General features: G+C 39.4%; 1 protein-coding gene across 1 annotated transcript in view; it reads right to left on the bottom strand.

The window, feature by feature from the left end:
• The window catches only part of Atp6v0d2 (ATPase H+ transporting V0 subunit d2), a 42970-nt gene extending 15589 nt beyond the window's left edge, over window positions 1–27381 (bottom strand). Inside the window, exons 1-2 of the mRNA XM_076924101.1 lie at window positions 27104–27381; window positions 15424–15595 (exon numbers count right to left, since the gene is read on the bottom strand). Coding sequence (XP_076780216.1) covers window positions 15424–15595; window positions 27104–27233 — 302 coding nt within the window. The 5' untranslated portion in view covers window positions 27234–27381. The remainder of the gene's footprint in view (window positions 1–15423; window positions 15596–27103) is intronic.
• Window positions 27382–27720: the final 339 nt, after the last annotated feature.

Raw genomic sequence — 27720 nt, 5'->3', positions numbered from 1 at the left:
TAGCCAGGATCAGTACTGACACAGGCAGAGTCATTTTCACTACTACTTATGGTCTACACGAATAACCCCATTTTTAGCCCCTTTCTAAATCTATACTTCTGGTATTAGCATCTGAGAAAATCATGAAGACGCCTAAAATCATGTTATGGTCATTCTATTTCAAAACTAATTCAAGTTGTTAAAAATAGGTTTTAGTTTGGACATGGTGGAACACCCCTCTAATGCTAACATTTAGGGTCCTGAAGTAAAGGGATCACAGGTTCAAGGCCAACTTGAGCCATACAGTGAGACACTTCCAGCACTTCCCTTTGGTCTCAGATTTCTTCTCTCCTCTTGGACTTGAACTTAAGAGTTTTGAAAGCACAATTTTGTACAATAACGACCAGATTCTGAGCTCACTGGGCAGTGGCTGAAAGTCAGCTCAGAGTTATTATTGACTGAGCTAGAGAAACTTTCTTTGATAGGTAACAGTTTTAATATTTCAGTGTCATTAACAGCAAATATGAAATGGCCGCCGTTTGCTAAGTACTGTGGGTATGAGATAGAAAAAAAAAAAGAAAACAAAAACAAAAACAAATGTTTTCTGGAAGGACTGTGAAGTGATTGTGACCGGGTGCTCGATATGAAATTCCCAGAGAATCAATAAAAATGTTATGGGAGGGGAGAGGGTGGGAAAGATGAATGCTTTCTATGGAAGACACGGGTCATTGATAATCTCTAGTGTCTATGTCCTTAATAATCTGTGACGTACTGATCAGGTGTGGTACAGGATGCCTCACTGCTAGACTCTGTCTTATAAGCAGGCTCAGTTTGTTGGTGATAAGGAGAAAGATCCATTGCATCCTCTCAAGGGTAGATGTTAACGTAGTTTAGCATCTTTGATGTTGACTTCATTTCTGGGCTAAGGTAGCATTTGCCAGGTTTCTCCAAAGTAAAGCTGCCCCCTCCATTCTCTTCACGTTGTATCTTTTGAAGGTCTCTACATGCAGTATCCCTGAGAAGTGGCATGACGATGTCCCCCTCAGTACAAAGTATCTGCAATAGTTCCAGAAATTTTTCTATAAGGGAGATTAATTGTTCCTCCTTCACTTATTAATTAATTTAATCATTTGTTTGCACTGATATTAAGCCACAGTGTTTATTTTCTACCTGGGATGATAATTCAATGCTATTCCCTTTATTTGGGGCACAGATTGTCTCAGCTTTGACTACTTTGAGCTCTTTCACTTGGCCTGAGGTTCTTTTTACATGCCTGTGTCACTGTGGTTTGGTTCCTAGCACTTCCTCCATTTCTGGCACTATAAAGTGGTCCAGGCTAATTCTGCACATTTCCTGTCCCAGGCCTAGAATCAGCTATTTTTCTGAGGAAACATTTGGTCCTATTTTCGAACAAATACTGCTAGAGCCAGCATCTGGGTACTAGTTGGGTTTGCTAAGAGGATGCTATTTCTGCTAGACCTTCTCAGCTGAGAGAACGAAGCACCTGTGTGTGTTCTAGCCAGAAGATCCACTGTAATTTCAACTCAGTACCTGCTACTCAACAATATCAACCACAGCTTTCCTTCTGTTGTAGAAGCAGAATATTAGCAGATTTTCAGTTCTAAAGAAATGCGTTTCATATCTATGGTTCTGAGAATATGGTCTTTGCTTCTTATAAATGCACATAGTTTTATTATGGATGTATAATGTAAAATCAAATAGATACAAGTTTTTAATTTATACATTCTTGTTCTGAAGATTGAACCAGGCTTCTGAGATGCCATAGCTGTCCTGTGTCACTGAGCTATGTCCCCAGCTGCGATCTGAACTCTGATACTTCTTTTTGGTGCATATGACTGCTCCTTTTCCCAAAGGCATCAAATCACATGCCTCACAGCTGCGCTCAACCCAAATGCTTCTGATATGTTTCTCTTCTCTTTGCAACCTCTATTCTTTGCAACCTCTATTATTTTTTTGCAACCTCACTTCTGGCACTCTTGAAGTGACAGTGACTTCTTTTGCCTTCAAGATCAAACATACACTTCCATTCCTTGTGTACAGGCATTTTTGAAATTTGTCTATGATTACTTTTTCAGCAGAAGATAAGATAACTTAAATGAAAGTACGTATTTTAATGCATGGGGATATATCCCCGTGCTGGAATGCTTTCGTAGCATGTACCAAAGTCTGGAATGTGACCTGCAACAACGAAAGGGGGGGGGGCGGGGGGCGGGAGGGGAGGGGCGGGGGATGCATGTTTTAGAAGCAAGAATAGGGCAGACTTCTGAAGAATGTTCTTGGGGGCAGAAATGAGACTTAGTAAGATACACTGAGAAAGGTAGGACTGCTATAAGGAAGATTTCTCAGATTGACCAGGTTTTGAAGGCACAATGGAGTAGGGTGCAAGACTGAAGGGCATACGTAAACAAGTATCACAACAGAGGGAAATAGAGCATTCTTTTAAACAAAGTTGGCATTACAAGACAAGAAGGGAAAGGCTTGGTAGGGCCACTGGGCAAATTAAAGTAAATTATGCATATCAAAGCGGTTTGTAAATCATAACAAGGTTGTCACATTAGAAGGAACCGAGGCTTGGGAATAGATAAACATGGTTCTAAGGCCAGTTCTGCCACTTAAAAGCCGGTTCACAAGTACTCCATTTCTTCAGCTTAAGAACAGAAATATTTATTTAGTTTTCAATGGTTAGCCTCAGGATTAGTAGTAATAAGAAAACACAGGAGAGTGCCTTCCATAAAATAAGGCCATGTACTCTGAGAAAAGATTTCCCTGTAAATTAGTCTCTGCAGGCCTAGAAGTAGAAAGTCAGAAACCCTATCTTTAATATGAAAAAGTTTTCAATGTTTATATCCTTTTATTAAGCTTGAGGTTCACTCATATGTGGTTTTACATTTCTCACTAAAAGAACACTTTCCAGATTCACCCTTTCTCTTGGTAGATGGACGGTGGGGATAAGAAGCTGAACAATCATGTAGAAGGCTGAGACATCCAAAAGACCATGAGCTGTGGGAGAGGTGATAGTTCAGGGGCTTTTAACTGAGTTTAATTCATTCTTGGGCCCCACAGTGAAAAGAGGAAACAAACTCCGGAAAGTTAACCTTTGACATCTACACGAATGTACCTCTAGTCACACATACACATACTAACAATAAAGAAAATAAAAATTCAAAACGAACGTGAGACAGTTATGTTTTGGGGAGATTAGCTTCAAGTGCTTGATTTATAAATATTCTGAAAAACCAGTTAACTCTATCTCTCTCTACCTGTCTCTCTCTGTCTCTCTGTCTCTCTCTGTCTCTCTCTGTCTCTCTGTCTCTCTCTCTCTCTTTCTGGCCAGTTCTGCACCTTTGAACCTTACACATCTTTGGGTGATCATTGTTCTAGGCAACATTTTTTTTTTAAGTAAAAAGTTCAATGTATCTACGTCTTTGGCAATAAAATGTTAACTTTGAAAAATATTATTAAGGAACATTATATGCATATGTGAAAATGTTACAATGACCTCATTATTTTGTGTAATTAAAATACGCTAATATAAAACACCCAAAGCAAAAACAACAACAGTGCTTGCTAGTGGCTGCCTTCAATCACAGTCACTTTGTATGTAAACTTGGACTTACTTTTTTAAATAAGCACTTCAATAGTCAGTCTGAACTCCTCCCTGTGATCTCAAATGAACAGTGTATAACTTGGTGATAATTCTAGATATATGTTCTAAAGGCATGGTATGGTTTGATCTTGGAGGCCACATCTTTATGACATAGTTATTCTGTGTTTGGGGGTGTGCATGCTATGGTGTGTGGGGGTCAGAGGACACCATGAGGGAGTCAGTTCTCTGCTTCCACTGTGTGTATTCTCGGGATGGAACTCCAGTTATCAGGCCTGATAAGACAAGTATCTTTGCTCAGTAAGATCTTGCCAATGTGAAAGGCACGTCTCTATGTCAAGCGTGATCGCTACCTAACAGGCCACATCAGAATCTTCTATCTGGAGAATATAATGCACTGTTATACTCAGTGGTAATATTCTATGAGGTGGTCAGAGTTCGTAGATGTGTTGACTAGGCCATGTTTGCAACTATGGAAAATAGAGAAAGAAACAACATATATTTTCAGATGTAACTGTTTATCCACAAAAGTTTGTTGTGTGTGTTGTGTTTGATACCTTTTAAAATGTATTTCATCCCCCGATAAAACTCCTCAGTGAAAGGTACTGGATCACACATAACAGGTTTCCCAGTCACTCAGTTTGACACCGACAGTAAGGACCACGGTGTATCTTTCCAACTTAATAATTTTCAAGTGAAGATTTAGCTTGAAGAATGTTTAATCAAGTCATGAAATCACTCAATCCAGCTCTAACCCAATGTGCTCCGTGGGGAAGCCCTGACATTTTGGATGACTTTTAAATGCACTGCTGAGATTCAGCACACACACAAACATTCTGCGCCCTCTGCATTTTCGGTAACTTTTTTTTTTCTCATTTCTCTGAAGCTTCTCCTTTTTAAAATAGAGGAACTGAAAATTAGTTTTTCAGAACTATTGGATTTTGTTGTCACATCCTTTTGTCCTTCCAGCAGAATAAAATATTGGAAAATTGCTCTGCATTAGCACTGACTGCAACGATAAACATCAAAACAAGAAGGCTGCTGACTGTGTATTGCCCAAACTCTAGAACTCTTAAACTCTTTAGTATTTAAGAGAGTGCCCAGGCTTGCTGAAAATTCCTAAAACTTATTTTCATTTTTCTACACCAGTGTTGTGTTCTTTGCCTTTTCTAGAATAATAAAGATGCTAAAAGTTCCAATACCTTTCAGGCTGTAGCCAGATTAGCCAGATACATTCACATTTTAGGTCTTGAAATGTTTCCAACTCGGGGATGGAGAGATGTTCCAATGGATAAAAGCATTTGCTGCTCTTGAAAAGGACTAGGATTCAGTGCCCGGCACCTACTTTAGGTGACTCACAACTGTCTGCCAGTCCCATTCCAGGGAGATCTGACCCTCTTCTGGCTTCCTCTGGAACTGAGCATACACATACATCCATGGGGGTGCTCACACGTCCACATACAATAAAAATAAATCTTTAAATGTCCTCACCTAGAAGTGGTCTCCGTCTGTCTGTTTACTCTCTGTCTCCGTCTATTGGTTTTTATTCATGTACACTGGCAGAACCAGTGATGATCGTAAAGACTACTCAGCACATTCATTCACAAATCTTCACTAAATGTTTAATGGAACATACAATCTGGAGTCCACTATTAGTTCTGCCACTTCTAACTGTGTGCTAGTAAATAATTTCATACGTTCACTTGATACATAGTGAGCCATAGTTCTTACCCATCTATAAAGACAAGGACTTTACCAATGTTTTTTTCTTTTCTTTTTTTTTCTTTTTCTTTTTCTTTTTCTTTCTTTTCTGGTCTTACAGCAGAGCAGGGATACAATGAATTTTTTCCCCTCTATAATCACACAACTGTGTGAACTGATAGCGTTAACAAAAGTAAAGGAAATTAGCTGACTGCCAGGGGTTCCTTCTCTCCAAGTGATAATTGCCCATTTCCTATATTTTCTGTAACTTTTCTATTCACAGAATGTTCATCATATTAAAGAGATGACTCCAATGTTTCATATCATCTAGCCTATAAGAAGCATTCCAAGAACTCAAAAGAAAACTACCCATAGATTGACAACAAATAGAGGTGGTCTCTCTCTCTCTCTCTCTCTCTCTCTCTCTCTCTCTCTCTCTCTCTCTCTCTCTCTCCCTTCCTCCCTCCCTCCCTCTGGCCCTCCAGCTCTCCTCCTCCCCCCTCTCTTTCTTGCTTTTCCTCCCACCTCTCCCCTTTTCCTTTCTCGACCCAGAGGCAGCCTCTGAGCCCCCCGTACTCCCTCTTAATAAACCTCTCACATGAGATCTTTTTCATGGTGTGATTCTGTTTGATTTTGTCACATAGTTTCCCCTCCCTCTCTTTCTTTCTGTTCTTTCTTTCTTTCTCTCATCAGTTAAACACACTCGGCGCATCTAGCATAGCCAGATTCCCACCGTAAAAATTGGCAGCGTTTCATCTTTAGTATTTAATTATCACTTACAGCAGGCTTTGTAGATTCTTTTTCTTTTCTTTTTCTTTCTTTCTTTCTTTTTTTTTTTTTTGTCTCTGACACAGAGGAAAAAAATAAATCCCAGTGGATAGGAGAGTATCTGGAGAGAATCACAACCTACTACTATTAAACTATAAAAACTACATATCTTTTTATAAAGCTGTTTCACTTCTGAGAATCTAAAGAAATTATGTTACATGAAAAAGTAGATGTGGATACAATGACACTGGTTACAGAATCACAAACAGGAAGGGTTAAATAAACTACGATGCACCCAACATCATATAGTAAGTTATTCACTGTATAACACATATCTACATGTGTTTATTTGAAAATCTATAATGAATATGAGACAACTTATAGATGTCTATGGTGCACAATTATTGTCTGAACAAACAATAAAACCAATGATATAAAATTTTGCTTATAATTCAATGTGTGTATATATGAAACTTTTCACATGGAATATGTAGAAGAGACATGATCAAAACATGATCAAAGCATATTCATGGTTACCACGAGCTTCAGGGCTGGCGTACTTACTATGTCCCCTTATTTCTAAAAACCTTAATAATGCCACACAGTATGCTTATTTTGAGAGTTAGGTAAACCCAATACATTTAAAGTGTTTAGAGATGCTTTAAGTTGTAGTGAGTATCAAATTCTAATTAAAAACTAATTTTTTAAAAGCACTCTGCTTCTTTGAAGGAGAAAAAAAAAGAAGATAAAACAAAACCAGGACAAGAGGTATCTGGATCACTACCAAGGTAGATGTCAACCTGTATCCTGAGAACCAAGGTTATGAAACAGCCTCAACTCTCTCTAATTGTGGTTGTTAGGAAGAGAAATACTTTGGAAATCAGGTTACCAGGATCCACTCTGCCCCCTGGTGGATAGTTGGTGGTGGTTAGGCAGCTCCTGGACAAAGCCCAGAGGAAAGATTGTGCCTTTGGCCCAGATTTGTATCCCATTTGAAGATCTGTTGCAGGGATGACCTCCTAAGCCCCTCCATATCCACTACCTTAGCATCCTTAGTCCTCAGACGGAACTTTTGCCGATTTTCGGTTATCATAGGCAGCTCAGCAACAGTATCAGTGTTTCCGTTTCCGTTGCTGGATTCACCCGGGGCCTAGCCACTTCTGCACAGATCATAGGCTTCCATCTGGTTTCTGGCTACAACATGGGACATGGACATCAACATGGAGTCAGTGGTCAGTACAGACCCGCAGACATCCCTATGGTCTTTGGTGGTAACAGGGACCACGGGCATCAACACAGCCCTAGATGAAGCATGGTTGAAAATTTCTGAGTGAAGATACAATGGATGTGTTTATCAAATGTGTTAAGCACATATGTTTATGCGGTTATTTAAAAAAATCTGTGATTTATGTAACACCCTAGGGAGCCCACATTTAACCATGTCCCATTTTCCCTTGACATTATTAAAGATTTTTAAACCGAAGACCCTGCATTTTTTTTGGTGTACTTGCTATCACAAAATACATAGCTGAACCCTTCTTACAAAACCCACAACTCTGTATTGTACAAAATGACATTTCTTTATCAGATAGAAACCAAGGCTTTGAGTGAATAAAGGACTTTTTCTTGGGGTCCCAGAGAAGGATAGTGTAGAACCATGTTGGAGCCACTGGGTTGTGAGAATTTCCCATCCTGCAACAGGTTCACCTGCAAGGCTTATTAAACAAAATGAAGATTCATGGACATGCTCCAGGACTCACTAAACCATACCTCCTTTTGGAAATACAGTCTTGGAATCTGCACCTTAAATAATTCTTCCTCAGTTAGAACAACAATTCTAATCTTAGAATCTTGTGTAAACCTCCACTGCATGCTTAATAAATGCATTGTGATGATCAAACAAATACTGCACAGTTTGGGCAGAACGGATTTTGATTCTGCAGAATAGCACTGGTGGTTTTCAGTTCTTGAATGTCTGGGGAGTCTTATCAGCCTCTGCAGCTGACACTGTTCAGCCACATCCCTGCTTCCCACGGGATTACTGGAGACAGTAACACTTCTGAGACAGAGGCATCTGTAAGACTTTGGGAGGACTTTTCTGTCTGTAAACTCAGAATCAGGAGTGAAGAATGCTGTTGAGGTAAGCAACTTTGCACCACCGAGGCAAAGTCTGATGTAAACAACTCAAGAGGGAGTCTGACTAATTCTCCACTTCAGAGGATTCTCTCCTCCATGGTGGGAAGGCAGTGACAGAGTGGAGCTTTTCCACTCACACTAGTCCAGGAGTTGGGTCAGCCACAGTGGTTCACACAGGCTTAACCCAAACCTCTCAGACCCTTTGTGAATTGAGAAGGGCTCAACAGAAGTAACCATTGTCTACCTATCTGGGTGACATTCATCTGATCATCCCACTGCATCTCTAACAGCTGACATTCTGAAGCCAGGAAGAAGCCAGGAAAGGCAAACCCTTAGCGACACGCCTCCCACTTCCTTCAACCGTACCCGGATCCATCATCTTCCAATACTTTATTCAAAATATTAGTCCATCCATGAATTGAACTGTTGATTAGATTGAAGCCCTTAAGTTCTAGACATTGATGAAAAAAAATCATCTCTCACAGACACGTCTACAGGTGTGCTTTACTTATCTCTTCACATCTTTTAATCGCATCCAATTGATAGTCAAGATTAATTGCTAATATTGTCAATCAATCTCAAAATATTACTGGAAGTTTGAATGTGAAAACAGGAGCATAGTATGTAATAAGTGGAGTTTGGAGAAAGGGAAACACAAAGCTTATCATATCTAATTTGTCTGGAACCAGGCAGAAGGCTCTACGGGCATGGAAAAATATGTTAGAACATTATTTATGATGGAAAAAAACTGACAGTGAATGCAGAAAAGGTAACATTCTAATTTAACAGTAATTTTAGTTCTTTAAAAATGAATAGAAAGAATGTAGAAAGATGTCAAGTAAAGGTGAGATAAATGTAACTTATTTTTATTATATACTTTCATTCACATTGAATTTTCAGTTTTTTAAATCTAATGATAAGAATTAAATTCTTACAAGTTATCCATTCCTGTTGCTTAGACGACCTAGGAACCACTGCTGCCTGCTTTTCCTAAGCCATAAATCAAGTTACTAAATTCAAAGAAATTCAACTTCTGGAAGTATCTATCCACCATTCCCTCTTTCTTATCTCGTCCGTAAAGATTTCCAGTACAAGTTAAAAAAAAAATCCCCAAATTTTCTAGGCTTTGATTCTTATCTCCTGAACACATCTTTTACACTGTCTCCCTGAATACATCATTCTATTCTGCAAAGTAGGAAGAATAAACAGGTAAAAAGCAAATAAATAAATAATCAGAAACAAACATGGCATATGTAGAACACAGCTGCTCGGGACTTAGTTACCAGCTCTGCCGAGTTAGGGCAATTATTTGTCAATGCCACAGTGCATAAATATGATAGCACCATTGGCAGTTATTGAATGAACTCTGATGCAACAGTCCTAAGGACTCCCCACTAGGCAGATGAGAAAAGAGCGTAAAGTCATAGACATTAAACTGTTTAGCTGTCCATCCAGCTGCTGTGGGAGCCTTCAATCATTCTGTCTTATGGTCTCACAGCAGGAGAGTACTCCTCGTCATATAGGGTGGTGACCATCAAGTGAGGGGTACAGATTGGCACCCAAGAAGTACATGAACATGAGCATCTCTGTGAAAGACCTTCTTTCTTGGCTTTTCCTTGGATCAAAGCCCTGAACCTGGCCATGCTCTTTTCTTATTCCAGCTCCTCGTTCCTCTTTTTATGTCTGGGTCCAGACCCATAAGAAATGAGCTCCTATTTCTAAGCACATGCTCTTTTCATGTCTGCTATTCCCTCAATATATGCACATTTTAATTGTTGGTTATGTTCTGCCTTCTCCGAAGATCCTTTAATGTCAGAGCTATTGTCTCGAGCCTGTAGGCACCCCTGACTGACTGAATGCTCTGATCTGGGACAGTTGTTGCCTAATCCTGTCTTGGGTTTTCACCATTCAAGGACACATTTGCTTCCTTGATTCAGATAGGAGTTCTTAGTGGACCTGACTCAAGGTATTCATTTCCTGAATATGACTTTACCCTCTTTTCTCATCTGGCTAGTGGGGAGTCCTTAGGACTGTCTAGACTGCTGAGGACTTGCCTGATTTTAGTACTGCAAGGCTAGTGTCTGTAGGACCTGAGCATACAGCATAGGGCAAACCTGGCAGATGATCTTTAGGCCATTGCTGAGATAGTCAAGACTTTGGTTATTCCTTATAAATGAATCTTTAAAGATTTCTCCAGGTTAACCTGAAACTCTCAGTATCTTTCATCTAAAATCTAAACTTTCTCATTTCATTTATCCTTGTGCCCATGGTGAGAATCATTCCGGACCACCCCCAACCCCACAAACACCTAAAATTCCAGAAGTTTAAGCAGGTAAAATGATGTAGTATTTGTATGTAACCTGCATGAATTATCTCATGCATCTGATGTAAATTCTAGATTACATCTATCAACTGATACAATACAGATTATATAAGTAGCTATTGTTATTTAAAACTGTAGCCACACCAAAAGTCTGTACCTGTTTTCTACAGTAGGTACAGTGTTTATCAGAATATTTTTAATCTGCACTTGGTGGTCAGGACTGCTGCACAGGACCTAAAGAGAATATTTTTCTGGTCACTGTATTAAAATTTTTTTATCAACTTTGTAGCAGAATACTTTGGATTTTTGAGAGATTATTTTTTTAAAAATGGCTCCAAAAGAGATGAGCAGTTGAAATGCTTTTGGAAAGGATGAAAGACTGGGTAGAAAGAAGGAAAAACAATGCAATCTCAGCCTGTATTAAACAGTCTTCAGTAATGCGCTGCTGGATCTGTTTCTTTGTTTCATAAACTGTGCATAATTATAGTATGGAGAACCTTTAGACATTCTTGCTATGAAGGATTTAAAAATATCTGCTCCACATTTTCAAAATAAATTTCTCATGTACAGTAATTATCTCATATAAAATGTGCAAAGCTTAAGATAATCAATTTATATTTAGACTGTCTCTCTTAGGGTTGACTTTGACAGTGCTATAGTGTTGCCTCAGGATATTTCCTGCTAGCGCAACATAGAATTCTGATTGTTAGAGATTCATGGAGGCTAGATAGGCATTTGAATTCACAGAACATTTTGGAAGGAGTATAAGAAAAAATATTTCAGAATGGTGGGACATTTCCCATTTGTATACAGTTGGTTATTGAAATTAATTTCTAAGCTCTGCAGAAAGTGGCTAGCTTCTGCCAGAACTGATATGTCACACCACAGGACGATGCTGTGGGACAAAACACAGAGAGCTCTGTAGGAGGCAAATGCAGTGGTTACATTTACCATGTTAGCACTCAGGAAGCTGACAGGTGAATTAAGAGATCAGAGCCACCTTGGGTTGTATATCTAGTATAGTCTGAGCTACATGGTTTGATCTTGTCTCAATATATATAGGGGTTGGGGATGTAGCTCAGTGGTAGTGTTCTTGCCTAGCATAGTGGTGGGCCTGGTTCAGTCCCCACAAGTTCAACACTCATAAGACCTTGTTCTACATTCCTATAATCTCAAATACTTGGGAGGTCTTTAAATTGTGAATCAGCCAGCAGCTTAGATAAGCCTGGCCGTTAGTGGGCCTTTGTGTGAAAGTAAAAAGCAAAATGGCGAAACCATGTGCTTGGGATCTCTGGAATCTCTAGGATAGTTTTTCTTTTCCTTTTACTTCTTAGAAAGAGTCCTATAGAGACGGGTGTGAATGCAGTGCCAAATGTCTGTAATCCTACCATTAAGACGTCCAGTAAGGAAGAGCACAAATTCAAGGTCATCAAGCTATATAGTGAGAGTGTCTCATGAAAAAAAAAAAAAAAAAAGTCAAAGCCTGGTGGTACATGCCTGTAATCTAAGCAATTGCAAGGTGGAAACAGGACTATTGGGAGTTCAAGCTTGTCTTTGGCTACATACTGAATTCTACACCAGACTGGGCTACATGAAACCTTGCCTCAGAAACTCAACCCAACAACCAAACTCATAAAATATCCTAAACACACATACACACACACACACACACACACACACATACACACACACACACACTATGAAAAAAAAAGATCACTGGGTCTGGGGTGTCCTCATTGGTAAAACACTTGTCTAGAATGTCTGAGGTTCTGAATTTGATATTCAGCACCAAAGCATGTGATACTGATAGTAACTACTACAATATTAAATTACATCAAACCAAGAAAATAGCTTTTCAACTTATTATTACTAAAAAAGGCTACTATATTAATTTACAAAGAATGTATATCAATCGAAGAGTTCTATAAACTCTAACAAAGTAAGTAAATAATTTAGTCTAGCAACAAATAAATATCAGGTAATCAATCAGTTCTACTCACGCACAGCTAAAAATCAAAAGGAGAAGTTGCTAGTTTTTAATCTATCAGAATGGGAAATTTAAAAACAGTACAAAATGCTTGCAATTGTGTAGGAATGCAAGCCTCCTTGTATACTGTTTTGAAGGTTAAAATTGGTTCTATTTTTGTTGTGAACAGTTTAACAATATTTACCAAAGTTAAACATGCACATTCCTAACCCGAAGCAAGGGCATCATGTGTTCAAGGAGGCTTGGGTTACACAATGAGTCTAAGGCTGACTAATTTAGATACAGGAACCTATGTCAAAACATAACAAAGCAAGAAAAGCACATTTCCTTGACTCATCATCACTTCTACTGCCCCAAACTGAACTTAGAAATCAGTTCCAGATGTACCTTGATGGCTGGGGATATGGCTCGTTAAAAGAGCAATTACTTTTCCTTGCAAATATAAGGCCTTGGGGTTTGATCCTGAAGATCACTGAGGAGAAAGGCCTTCATAGAAATTAGCTAATTGCAATTTATTTTTGCCATAGAAAGAGATGAAAATAATTTAGCTGCTTGTCAAGAGATGACTGGTAAATGGGGTCATGGCAAATTTAAAACCCAGAATTACATGGTTCTTTAAGGAGAAGGATGTTCACAGGGATTTCAGTAAGAACACTGAGAGAGAGAGAGAGAGAGAGAGAGAGAGAGAGAGAGAGAAGGCCCAGAAGGAAAGATGCTGTCTGTATACATCTGAAATATGGAGGGATGGTTAGAACATGTTATTAGACACATATGCTTGTAAACATTTTTATGAACAAAAACACATAAGAAATTAGGAAGTGGTTACACTATAGAGAACTGGGGGGTGGATTAAAGGGATCTGTAGAATAGAGCAATTGTTATGTTTTTCTGAACTTTTGGGAAGTTATAATTATGCCTCTTGATTTTTCTTTCTTCTCCTCTCCTTTTTTCATCTCTCTCCCTCTCTCTCCCTCTTTTTTGTCTTCCTCCTTTTATGAAATGTGGGTCATAGAACTCAGAGTGTTTTCCAGGATAGAAAGTGCTCTCCTACTGCACAACCAACTCAATCATATTTTTTCCTTGACGATGTTAATCATGAAGTGAAGTTGATCCTCCAATATCATGATACAGTAGAAAATCTCAAAGAGCCGAGTCTTCCTTTATTTCTGGTCTTGTCTGGTACCAATGGCGGAAAGTTCACATTGATTTGCTCATACTCAGCTTGGGATGTAGCTCTATTCTGCAGAGTATTTTTCTAGTTCCTTTTTTTTTTTTTTTTTTTTTTTTAGATTCAAATACATATCTCCTATAATGTGAGAAGCCTTTCTAACTGACACAATTTCTCTTCAATCTAAAGTCAGGCACTGCTGCAGTAAATTTCCAACCCCAATAAGCCCTTGCAAAAAAAAAAAACCCACACAACTCAGTTATAATTTATAAGCTGCATGACTAGATTGCAGATTTACCACTGCACTACTGTTCCTCAGCTGTGCGACTCCTTGCTACTTGTGGCTTCTGTTCCATCTTTCTTCCACCCACTCTTCCTCCTCTCTCCCTCCTCATTCCTCTCTTCCCCCTCTCTAAAATGTCCAGCCCCACCTTTCCCTTCCACTGCTCAATTACAGGCTCTAGCCTTTATCTGACCAGTTAAAATGGGGAGAAGGTTCACATAAAATCACCTAAGTACTAGATCCACTCCTCATAGGGGGCAGCCAGTCTTGAGAAAAAACAAAATTAGCATCAAAATACAAACAATTGACAGGGCAACTGACAAGCAGCATCCCTCCAGTTTTGATCAGTTCCCACAGACACTGTTCAGTAGACCAAGTTCAGAGCTGAAGATGTTTGCAGAGTGGAAGAGGGAAGGATGGAGAGATGGGAGAACAGGGCTACAACTCAGTAGCACCATTGTGGTTGCACTGACAGACAGTCATAAAAGGGAAAGGCTCAAACGGCCCCGTTAGAAGGCCCCTCTGCCATCTGCTCATCTGCTTTCACCTTTACTCCTGCACCTCAGAACCTGTCTCTAGCTCTATCGCTTTCTCCCAGGCCCGTTTTACTTGGGCCCCAGTGCTCACTTTATTTGACTTGTTAACACTTTCTTTATTTCTGTCTATTGCTGAACACAGCATCATATACAAAGTCCTGTTCTTTCATTTCATTTATCTACTTTTAGACCCATACAATTCAGCGTATACATTATCTTTCTATGACTGCATCACATGCCTGAGTGCCAGGGACTTGTGCAGAACTTAGGTCTATTAGTGATAACCTTATAATTAAATTTGATCTATATAATATACAGCATATCCACTGTAAGTCTTTGGTTTTTGTTAGGATAACTAGAGTGATACAAAGCCAGTTCCTGTGAGCACTGGTATAGTTTAAGTGCCATTTATTACTATATGAGCATTGTAATTTCCTTTAGAATGAGGAGCACAGACGTTGAAAAGCTGAAACCACTGATAAGAGACTAAACCATATGCATCTATGCCAAGAGGTACTTGGACTGGGAGAAGGGAACCAGGTAGGCACTTACACTGTGAGAAAGGTTGATTTGACCTTTAGAACAATTTGTGGTCTTCCCCCACCCTATGAACAATATAAAAGAGTCACATAGATATATCTCAGCATTAACACTTCAAGGATTAGCCCCACTGAATTTTTATTAAAACAAAACACCATACATGGGGTTTTTTTTTTCACCTCCTGACATTAGCTTTATATTCATGACATCTTCTCTATTACAAAACTAGGTTGTGAATTTACCAGTTGCTAAAATCTCTATGTATTCGAAATTATAGACCATACAAAGGTCTAGTAATATACTCAATCCCACTGCACCACTTATAATTGTTGGGGGTCATCATCCACCACACTGGGGTTTAACAGAACTCCACTTACGTCATGTAGGTGAGAAATGTGCTCAGGGGCTCCAAGGAATGATTTCGGAAATAGTCGAACTCTCTGCAGAGCTTCCTCCTCATCTCCGTGTCAATTGTGGAAACAGTGAGAGGGTTTGTTTCATTAGCCAGGAAGTTGCCATAGTCAGTGGTCTGGAGATGAATTTTCAAATCTGAAATGTAAAGAACTTCAAAGTGAAGTTCAACTTGGAGATGTGTTTGTGGTAACTTTAAGTTAGAGGCATGTTTTCTATTATCTTAGACTTTAACAGGAGTGGACAAGTTACTATAGAAGAGTGTTGATCTTTAAAGAAATGAAAGAGTCAATATAAACACTGATAGTGTAGCACACTATAAGAATGCCAAAATTATCTAAGAAGCTTAGTATTATTTCACATAGCTAAAAACAAACAAACAAACAAACAAACAAATCCTTAGGCCAGAGCAGTTCATCTTGACTGTCCGTTTAACAGGATCTGGAGTCAACTGAGACTGACCTCTGGATTGATCATGTCCAAGAAAAGTTAACCAAAGGGAAAAGGCTTTCCCTCAGAATATGGTGCACCTTCTGGAGGAGGTCCAGATACAGATGCAGATCAGGTCTGAGGAAAAGTGTCCTTTGATTGACAGCTTTCACTTTATGCTGGTCAAGTATGTCTCTTCTATTGCTGCTGTTGACCACTGCTGTGATCTTGTCAACTCAGGACGAGAGGACTCTCGAGGAATCATTTAGGCCTTCAGTACCACACTGGGAATGTTTCATGGACTGAGCACCAATGAGTTGTCAGCCCTTCCAACATGCAAATGGTGGTCATTGTAGAACCATCCAGACCTAATGTGTTGTAAGCCATTCTAGTGAAATTCCCTATTGCAACATACACTAATTCTCTCAGTTCTGTTTCTCTATAGAACCCTCACTAAAGATGGTTTTATGTTGGTCCGATTTAATCTTTTGTAAGTAGTTTGGAAAATTTAAAAATTCTAAAGCTCTGTCCACCTTGAGGAAAAGAGAGACTAGGAAGAGCTGACACAGATACAGGGTGAGATTATGTGGTGGCTTGTATTTGCTCGGCCCAGGGAGTGGCCACTGTTAGAGGGTGTGACCTTGTTGAAGTAGGTGTGGACTTGTTGAAGTAGGTGTGGCCTTGTTGGAGTAGGTGTATCACTGTGATTGTGGGCTTTAAGACCCTCAACCTAGCTGCCTAGAAGTCAGTATTCTGCTAGCAGCTTTCAAATGAAGATGTAGAACTATCAGCTCTATCTGCACCATGCCTGCCTGGATGCCGCCATGTTCCCACCTACAGAAATAACTCAGATGTCTACCAACAGATACACACACACACACACACACACACACACACACACACACAATGTTGGCTAAACCCAAGTGAAATATTATTCAGCCTTAAAAATGAAGGGAATCTTGTTATTAATGATAATGCAGATAAACCCAGAGGACATAATGTTAAGAAAAATAAGTCAGACACAGAAGGGCTGGTTTGGTATTATCTCACTGAGATGTGAAGTCTGAGAATGGAGCTTATAGAGGTAGAGAAGAGAATAGTGGTTACCAGGGATAGGGCTGGAGGGTGTTGGTGTTGAGGAGCTGCTGGTTAAAAGATATAATATATCTGGTAGAGGAATATATCAATATAGCTATTGCAGATCAAGGAACTAGTAAATAATGAGGAATTCTATATCTCACATCATCAACAGAATATGTTTTAAAACTTTTCACAACTTATTTTTCAAAAAAAATAAGTAGGTGAGGTAATGCTTATGTTAATTTGCTTAACTGAACAATTGGACAATATGTAAGTAGAGCTCTCAGTGTATCATGGGAAACTGAGTGTGATGGTGCATGCCTTTAATTCCAGCACTGACAAGGGAGGCAGAGGCAGACAGATTACTGTGCCTTTGAGGAGCCTGCCTCATAGTAAGTGGTCACATAGTGGTCATACAGAAAGTTCCAGGCCAGCCAAGGCTATATAGTAGGAGCCTGCCTCAAACAGCAAACAGACAACAGTACTCCATTTATATTGACATTATAGGCAGGAGTAAAAAGTTTCAATGTGCTTTGCACAGTAGACTGATCACAGATTAAATTTATGTGCCATGGATAGAAGAAGAAGAAGAAGAAGAAGAAGAAGAAGAAGAAGAAGAAGAAGAAGAAGAAGAAGAAGAAGAAGAAGAAGAAGAAGAAGAAGAATTTTGAAGGAGGAGGAGGAGAAGGAGGAGAAGGAGAAGGAAGAAGAAGGAAGAAGAAGAAAAGAAGAAGAAGAAGAAGAAGAAGAAGAAGAAGAAGAAGAAGAGGAGGAGGAGGAGGAGGAGGAGGAGGAGGAGGAGGAGGAGGAGGAGGAGGAGGAGGAGGAGGAGGAGGAGGAGGAGGGGACTGATGCCAGCCTGGGCTAAAGAGCAAGATCCTGCATAGACAAATAAACCAACTAAATAAAAAACAATGTAAATGAAGTGTGTGTTAGTTACTTTGCTTGAAAATATGACAAAATATCTGACAAAAGTAGCTTGAAGGAAAAATGGTTTCTTCTGGCTCATGCTTTAAGAAGGGACAGAGAACCAAGAGAAGCTCAGCAGTGAAGAGCTTTTGTTGCTCTTGCAGAGAACTAGGATTCAATTCCCAGCACCCACATGAGGGTTTACAACCATCCAGAAGCCCTGTTTTGGGGGCTCCGATGACTTCTATGTGCATCAGGCATGCATGTGAGACACACACACATATATATATATATATATATATATATATATATATATATATATATATAAATATATATATGTGTGTGTGTGTGTGTACGCAAAGCACTCATACACAAAAAATAAAACATGTAAGTCTTTTAAAAGGAAGCAATAGAGTCCTCATGGTAGGGAGGCTATGGGGGCAGTAAAGTGAGGCATCTGCTTGCACTGCATCTCCAGAAAGCAGAGAGAGATGCTGGTACTCAGCTGGCTTCTTCCACTCACTAATTTTTATTCAGGCTGGGACCCACTCAGAGGACAATACTACCCCCATGAAGAGTGGGTCTTCTCTTCTCACTTGAGCCTCTCTGGAAAGTCCCTCAAATACAATTTCCTATATATTTTGGTTGACTCCAAATCCTGTCACCTCAACATTGAAAATTTCATCACAATGTGCTTTCATCACAAGAATATATATATATATATATATATATATATATATATATATATCACAATATATATTATATATAGTATGTATACTTTTTAAATATACATAACAAATAGCACCCCACTTATATGTATAATACTTATATTTTATATGTATGTAAAAAACAGTTGATTTATACAAAACATAAAGATAAGTTTTAATATGCCATTACAAAAAGATTGTAGGAGAGCAGACGAATTGAATCTGAACAAATCAGTACATGATGTGACAGGGAAAGCTTGTTGCCTTTACCCTGGGGCTAAGAGGGAGCCGCTCTGAGCTGTGAGCTCTCACAGCTGGCGGAGGGATCACTGGTCCTTGAGGGGCTGAGATTCCAGGCATGGAATTCTCGTTCAGTGTCTTGAGTAGATTTTGTATCGAAGATACTCTTTATTGAATCAATTACCTTTTAAACTCAATTTTAAGCAATTACACTCCGTGCCATGCCTTGTTTGGCTGTCATTTTGGCGGTGCAGATTTTTATGGAACTTTGCAGTTTGTTTCTTCACTACGGAAGATTATTTGCCAACAGAAGCTACAGAAGTGATGGTATTTCTTTCAAAACCATGATATTTTGCTCAGTGGCATATGCTTCTTTTAAGCTAAATAACTTCCAAACCTTTTCTCTGCCAATGAGAAGTCGCAGGGAAACATCTCTGTTCCAGACTCTGGAGGAACCTTGGAATGTTGAAGTTCTAGAAAATGGAGTAAGGGACCCCTTTCCTTCCCCAGCACCAACATGATCCAACAGACAGCGCAGAAGTGCTCAGGGTTGTATGGCTTTCAGAATGAGTTCACTACTTTTTTTCTCTTGCATTTCCATGAATGCTCACCTAAGTAGGTTTGTCAGCCACGGGCTTTGCAATCAAATGCATTCGGGTAAACAGGTATCTTTACTCTAGGAACTGAAAGGCTTTAATAGATTCATTTAAGATATTATTTCTTTGTAAAGAGCAAGGCACAAATCTCCCAAGCCACTAAGAAATAAGAGAGCTGCCCTCAGAGCCCATGTGGGGAGTTCACACTATCATTTTATTAGTAGAGGTAGTGTGGTGAGTAGTCTGTTCCTTCTTAAATGAGGAAATATGATGGTTTGCAGAATGTGGTATCCTTACATACTCTATCAACGTAATAGTTTCTAAACAGCAATAGAATAAATGAAATCTGTTAGGTTGTTTGAATGCACAGAAGAGTGCCTCATAGAGTGGAGTGTATCTATGTATACTTGAGTGCATGTTTGTGGTCAGAGTGTAAAACCTTTCTACTGAGGTTGAATGATCCAAAACCAGGTGGCTAGAGAATGAGGCAGTACCTGGGCCATTGCCTTCTGTTCTCTGTTTGGCAGATAGTTTTGGAAAATTAGGTTTTTTTTTAATGAAGCTTGCTGGTTGAACCTGCTTTTAAAATTTAAAATTGAGAGCTAAATGTGCTGATACATGTCTATAATCCTAGTCCTCAGAAGGCTGAGGTGGGAAGATCAAGAGTTTGGGACCAATTTGGCCGACCTGGGGAGATTCTGACAAACAGCAACAACCTCAAACAAACCACCCAACAAACAAAAGGAAGCTCTCTTCTCTCTTGGAAGTTATGCCAAGGAGGTTTTTTTTCAGACACACCTATCATCCAGGGCACTGATAGCAATTGAATCCTTTTCATTTTCTAACTCTGCTTGTGCCAAGTTGAAGGAAGCCTGCTGATCTTTCTTAAGCCAGCTTCCTGATCCAGAAAATATTAGAAAGCTTGCATGGCATGAGTACCATCTCCAGCACGAGTATACCTGCACACACACACACACACACACACACACACACACAGAGAGAGAGAGAGAGAGAGAGAGAGAGAGAGAGAGAGAGAGAGAGAGAGAGAGAGAGAGAGAGAGTTAGGGGTGAGGGAGGAAGGAGAGATAGGGGGAGAGGGAGAAAGAGAAAGAGGGATATAGTGGAAGATTATAGCCCTTTCTGGGCACCAGTCTTTGCTCTGCTTCTAATCCATAAAGATGGGAACAGACCACAGCCACGATCCTGCAACTCGGACTGACCCATTGTGTCTTCTATGCCAAGGTAGACTAGTAGTCCCCGAGGCTGTGAGATTCACTAAGACTTTCTTTAAGTCATGTATATCAGACATTTTGTCCCAAGAATGAGAAAAGTAATTAGTATGTATAAAATCAGGCACATCTTCCTCTATTTTGCAAGCTTAATATTATTTATACAATATTAAAAGTTTGTCATTCTCTTTAGTGCTTTAGCATGTTGAATCTTCCCTCTTTCTTTTTCTCCCTCCGTTCCTTCTCTCTTCTCTCTGCTCCAGCTCCTCCTCTCTCCTCCTCTTTTTCTCTTCCCCCTCCCTTTCCCCCTCCTACTCCTCTCTCCCATTCTTCCCCTTTGGCTTCCTCCTAACTCCCTTTCTAGGGTCTTAGGGTTTTGCAAATATAGGTCAGGTTAGCTTTAAACTCAAGATAGATCCTTCTGCCTCAGCCTTCCAACTTCTGGAATCATAGGCATCTCCCAGATCTCTTCACTGACTTCCACTCTTACGTTTTCTTGTTTAGGAGGATCATCTGACACTCCGACTCTTGTGTCAATCTGTTAATTGAATTCCTTAGGCGCTTTTCTGTTAAGGAGCTTCTGGCATAAAATTTACTCTTTGTTAAGAACTGTTTTGATCTTGTCATGATCTTACAAGTGGCTTATAAGAGCTGTTGGTGTTTTAAGGAATTTAAAATAAGATTTACAGAATGCATAGAGTGTTTTACAGCTAATATGATGATTTTAATGTGTCATCTCTTAACTTTTTTTTGACCCCCACTTTTTTGTTGTTGTTGTTGTTGACCAAAAAACGAGGCCTGGAGGGATGGTGTATTGTTGCTAGACACAGGCATGGCTCTTGTCCAGTGTTATGTTCAGCATCCTGACCTTCATAATCTGACTTCCAAAGCACCTCAACATTTTCTTCAACCCAAACTTCAAACTCATCTACAGTTATTGCAATGCTATTGTCAGATTGATTCACTTGCCTTTTCCTTCCTTGTAAATCACCGGCTTCCCCAACTGCCCAGGGTGTTTACACGTCTTAAGCGTTCCCCCAAAGCATCTTGGTAACTATTCCTAAAAAAAATTATGTTACAAGTTTGGTTCACTTTCATGTGTAAATTGTAACCATTTTTATATTCTTAATTTTTAGTGATTTTGCCTTACTAATAATATCTGTAGCTAGATAGAAACAGACATTTTCCAGGAAAATCAGATGAAGGGAATTCGTGAATTAAGGAATATGTCTAAATAGTGAAAACATTTTGGACTCGGAGCTTGAAAGGACAGGCAGAGGTTAGCTGACATTGTGACCTAGTGGAAGCCAATGGTCTGCTTTGGAAGAGTGACAGTGCTGCATATACATTCTAAATACAAAACAAACCTAAGTGCTAGAATGACAGGCACAAATCATGTGTGATGGTTCAGAGAAAGCCTGTAGAATAACAGCCTATCTCCTGTATGTACTTTTACTCTTTGTCACAGAATTTATTCTTTAATGTGTGTGTGTGTGTGTACAAGGAAATTTTTTAATATTTCTTATCTACCATATTCACATATCTCCAGCACTAATTTCTGTCTTCAGGTAATTATTACAATGATTGTATTTAGATTTCTTTAAATCCTTACACATTCTTTGCATCTACATAATTTAAAAACAATTTAAGACATTTAAAAAAATCTATCACCTTTTAAGAGGCCAAGACATACCACACTGTACACAGCCCTCCCTGTGCTTAGCTCACATCATGTGCCTTGTTGATGTTTTACTAATAGTATCTTGAACTTGCTTATTTTAATTTTCATTTTTTTCCAACTGTAGAATATTCAATTATAAGAATGGCCCCAAACTTAATTATGTAGTTACCTAGAGATGGACCTATGGAGGTTTGGATGAGAATATTCCTTATAGGTTTTGGCATTTGAATATTTGGTCCCCAAAATGCTGGGTGACATTGTTACAGGAACTTAAGGATATGTGTCCTTGCTGGAGGAAGAACTTCACTGGGGGGTGGGCTTTGAGATTTCAAAGTCTTAGTGCCATTTCCCATTTGCTTTCTCTGCTTCCTGTTTGGTGTTCAAAACGTAACCTCTCTGCTTCAGATCTAGCTGCTACTATCCTGGATTCATCTCTCTGGAACCAGAGCATTGAATAAACCCTTCCTTCTATAATTTGCCCTCATCATGGTATTTTATTACGGCAATAGAAAAGTAACTAACACAGGACCCATCTTTTGCTGTTCCAAAAAGTATCACAATGAGGAGTATTTGTATACATGTCCTCTCACACGTGTGCAAGTCTCATGGGAATTGGAATTTTCAGGCATCATTTTTTATGTATTTGGAATTTTGATGGGCCCTTCTCAACTGCCCTTCCTTCTTAAGAGTTTCTTATTTATTTCAGCCATTTCATTTTCTAGAATGGAGACCTTTTAAGGCAGGCACTAGATCTTATCCACGTTTACTTCTTTGAGCGTAGCTAGAAAGTGTTTAGTGTATGGTGGCTGAATTAGTTCCTACTTGAAGGTACAGTTGGAGAAAGACTGGAGATCAATCCCTTTTAAAGAGACCCAATTGTTAGGAATATAAAGAGGTGGCAAACAACGTGACCATCCTATCTAGAGTCTTATCCACACCCAGAGCCAGCACACACTTTCATTATGCTCAGAAAAATATTATTCATTACTCAACTTTAGGTATTACTGTCTCTGTCATGTCATTTTCTAAGAGCTAAGACTATTTGCACAAGTATTTGCAATCGAGATTCTGAGCAGAATGTGTTAGCTTTTGACATGGTAATAGCTTCCTTCTTTTATTCCCAGGAAAGACTGACTCAACGACTCCCGTGACTGACTAGTGACTAGTTCGTGCTTGCATGAGTCAGGGTCAGACTTGGAATGGGTGAGTATTTCTGAGCACTTTTCCTCAACTACACTCACAAGCCTGCACAATTCTGAATATGAAGACTTCTAAAGTTTTCCTAGACAATTTTATTTTCTGCCTTCTGAACTTATTTGAAGTGCTTCATGTTCTTTGTAAGTGATTCTTGAACAGTCTGTTGCTATCACATCAGAAGCTGTTTAAAGACGACAGGCTTTAAGACAGTGAAAGAAAATTAGCTTTGGCCAAGTTAGCTTTTCATGTGCGAAATGCACCTGCTTTGACGTTGTGCAGTGACAGCAGAGTGCTACCTTCTCTTCTTTATCCACAGTGTATATAGTGCATTTGCCAGAAAAGAAAACAGAAGTCCTCGCATCCTTAACTTACATCTCAGCAAGTGCCCTTGACTGATTTTTAATCCCGAATTAGCTCAGGAAGTACCTGCATATTCACAGATGCAACAAATACATTGTTTTTTGGAGCTATTTAATTCCTAACATTCTAGAAATGAACTAAATAGGCAGTCTGTGTTATTTCTATCAGCAAAACAGAGTTGACATCAAAACATCATGGCTATATTCATGGATTTCTGTTGTGTGTTGTTGGAGATGTTACCCAGGGCTTTATGCATGGCTGGGCAAGTGGTGAGCACTCAACCACTGAGCCGTGTTTCCTGATACACACTATGTACCTCTGAGTAGAAGTTTAGTGCACAGAGACACTGATATCTCTATTTTCTGTTGTTGCTGGCCTGTATGTTGCACGCAGCCATCCTAAGCCTCAGTGTCCTCAGCTATATGAAGACAAAAAGTTCTTTTATTTATTTATTTATTTATTTATTTATTTATTTATTTATTTATTGAGACAGGGTTTCTCTGTGTCCTGGAACTCACTCTGTAGACCAGGCTGGCCTCGAACTCAGAAATCCACCTGCCTCTGCCTCCCAAGTGCTGGGATTAAAGGCGTGTACCACCACTGCCCAGCAACAAAAAGTTCTTAATTAAGAAGGTCAAGGTGTGGTTCAGAGGTTAAGAGTGCTGCTACTCTTGCAGAGGGCTATGTGTTGGTTCTCACAATTACAGAAGTCACAGAAGGTGGTGCTCAGCCTTCTGTAACTCTAGCTCCAAGGTGTCCCATGCTCTCTTTTGACCTCTGTGGACACCTACATAAGTGTGGCATACACACATACACTCATGTATACAAATACACACCCATGTACACATTTTAAAAATTCTATAAAAGTTTTCTTATTTGGATTTTTTCAGGATCTATGATAACTCAAATGCTATTTAATGATATTTGATTGTCAGTATTTCTGGGTATCTCCAAATAATAGTCTGGCACACTGGTGCACAGAATCATGTATGTTTGGAGGCAATCCCTATAAGCTATTATAATATTCTGTTGGGCCAGCCTGTCATTCTGAGTTCTGAGCCTGTGGACAGGTATCTGGAAATTTAATCATTAAAAAAAAATACATATTGAAAAGAAAGAGAGAAAATCACAAGGCATAATTATTCTAAAGCAATGATGCATGTGACAGGGTTTCTTGGATACAGGAATGCTGTCAGGTAGACAGTGTCTCTTAGCATTGTTTGGGAAGTTATGTATGTGGGTACATGTACAGCAGCATCCTGAGGTCTCCAAAAGGGTCTGCATCTTTTTTCTTGACCTTAAAGATACTAAATTCAGCTAGGTGACTATCTAGGCCAGACATATGCTATATACATTTCCTTCTTCTCTTTCCTTTTATTTTTAATGGAATATTTTGGTTAAAACTCCCCATGGCAAAAAGTCTTGTAACTTGAAAAAAAACCAAACAAATAGATTCATTTTATTTTAAATTATATGTATATGTATGTAAGGGGTGGGTATCTGCATGTGAATGCAGGTACTTTTGGAGGTCTAATGTATCAGATGCCCCTGGAATTGGCAATATTGGGTGCCTGTGAGCTGTCCATTGGGGGTGCTGTGAACTGAATTTATGTCCCCTGTAAGAGCAGAACTTACTCTTAACCACCGAGCCATCTCGTTGTCCCAGGTGGTAACTTTTAATTCTTGATTTGTATCCTCTTTGTTTTTTATGTCCTAGAATTATTTCTCTGACTTTGATACAACTTCCTTGATTTCTCTCTCAATTCTTTCGTGAGCAGTATGTATTTGGTGTCAAAAGACATCTTAATTGCTGCTTGAATTTAAATTAGCATTTTTATTGCTTGTAGAGGCTTCACTCAAAGTTATATCAAGTTTATCCAAACGGCTGACTTCTCTGAGTAACTATTCTGCCCTGTGTTAAGGTTCCTGTTTTTCCCCTCCTTTAATTTATACATGCATTTCTATAAGTAGTTAACATTTTCTAGTTACCAAAGTCCCAACTGAATATGCTGTGTTTGGAATTATGTGCCATTGCTTGTAGTCAATAGAATTATCATCTGAAAGATCTATTTATACAAAAAGAAATCAAGGGCAGAGCAAAGCTGATAACCTTGGCATTTGACTCTGCCTGCAACTAGTCACAACTATACAAGAGTGATCTCAGCCCCGCCCCCAGCCTTACAAGGAAGCCAGCAAAGTCACCATCACATTTTTTTTTAATATGGTTTTTTCCTTCCCACACCCACTAATCAGTTCCTTTTCTAAAAGTTTTCTTTTTAGTGCTTACTTACATCTTCTAGAAAATGAATAAGCAAGGCTGTTTTTATTAATAAAAATGGCTACTGATGTACATTCTTTGTTAATGTTTGAGAAAAATGCGAACTAAGGGAAATTATTATTTACTGAGTGCTTAGCTATTCTTCCCCTCGTAACTAAATAGGAATTATTACCAGGTGCCTATGGGAGGGCTTTCGAGGCTCAGAGGCTTGGGAAAATCAGGCCATCAACTTTCATGTGGCAGAGATCAAAGTCACAATTTTAACCCAAGGTGGATCTACCACACTCCTGGCTTTTCTTTTTCCCTTGTCAGTCAGTTAAAGGTTAATCTCAAACAAATTCTCAAATCAATACTGAAAACCTAGAGCTAGGTAAAAGTCTCTCCATATTACCTGTTTCTTTTTTTCTATATAGACTCTAATCAGGCTGGTGAAGGTTCTTACTAAATAGTGTTTGTAATTAGGTGGATAAAAATAGGACAAAGGACACACGGTACTTTAAAGTATAATTATCATAATAGCTTGAAAATACTCTTTATTGAGACATTACAAATCAAGTTAAAAGATGACTGTACCATCTACTCTAATTGCAAACCACAGAAACATTAATATACTTGAAAATATCTGCAACAACTTTAGGGGAGGCTGTGCGTTTCTAGGTGTCAAGAATCTCAGGGGATGATTATACCAACTACATGGCTTATCCTTACTGCACACACGACGGAAGAAAATATTAAATTGCATCTAGAGACTATGGGAAACAGAGATCTTTTTCTTCTCACAACCAAGGTCCCTAAACCACCGGTCTCTGGGCATCTGAACTCCAGGACCAAGAACCTCTTCAGTATTTCTGCCCAAGAGATCGCAGCTCCTTTCCCTTCCTTCCAGATAGCAATACCATGTTTGTTTGCTTGTTTTCATGGGATGCGGTGAATGGCTTACCTTCCAAGGTCTCACACTGCACTAAGTTGACATAGTCCTGCTGAGTTAGGAGGCTGGCTTTGCATCCTCGCACCAGGCCCTCCAGGTAGCCGTGGTCCACATTGAAGTACAGCTCTGCAGTCTCAAACATGTTGCTCAGGCTGAAGCAGTTGAGTCCGGGATCAGTACTGATCACTGGCCCTGGTCTGAGCAAGTGTGGGTGTTGTGGTCGCTCAGCTGATAGTCAGGGTGCTACTGACTAGTTTGCTCCAGTTTCAGAGGCAGTCAACACAGTGCCTGGGTTTTTATTTTTACAGCAACAGTGAGTCAGTCAAACAGTGAGTCTAAGTGCACCCGGAGAGAATTCGCTGTCAAGGAGTAGAGGTGAGAGGAAGGGTCCTGGCATCTCGTCCCTCACACAGTCCAAGGTCATGCCCAGTTTTGCCAATGACACCAGAACATCGTCGTAAATATACCTTTTCCACATCTGAACATTAATTATAAGTTACATTTATTTCACTTTTTTGAGGACTGCTAGTGAACAAAACTTATTTTTTGAGACGGGGCTTCTCTGTGTAGCAGCCCTGGCTGTCTGGGAACTCACTTTATAGACCAGGCTAGCCTCAAACTCTCAGAGA

This window comes from Arvicanthis niloticus, chromosome 25, assembly GCF_011762505.2.
Source record: "Arvicanthis niloticus isolate mArvNil1 chromosome 25, mArvNil1.pat.X, whole genome shotgun sequence".
Taxonomy (NCBI): Eukaryota; Metazoa; Chordata; class Mammalia; order Rodentia; family Muridae; genus Arvicanthis; species Arvicanthis niloticus.
Note: the sequence above shows the minus strand (reverse complement) of the source record. Positions and strands in the feature narration are given on the sequence as shown.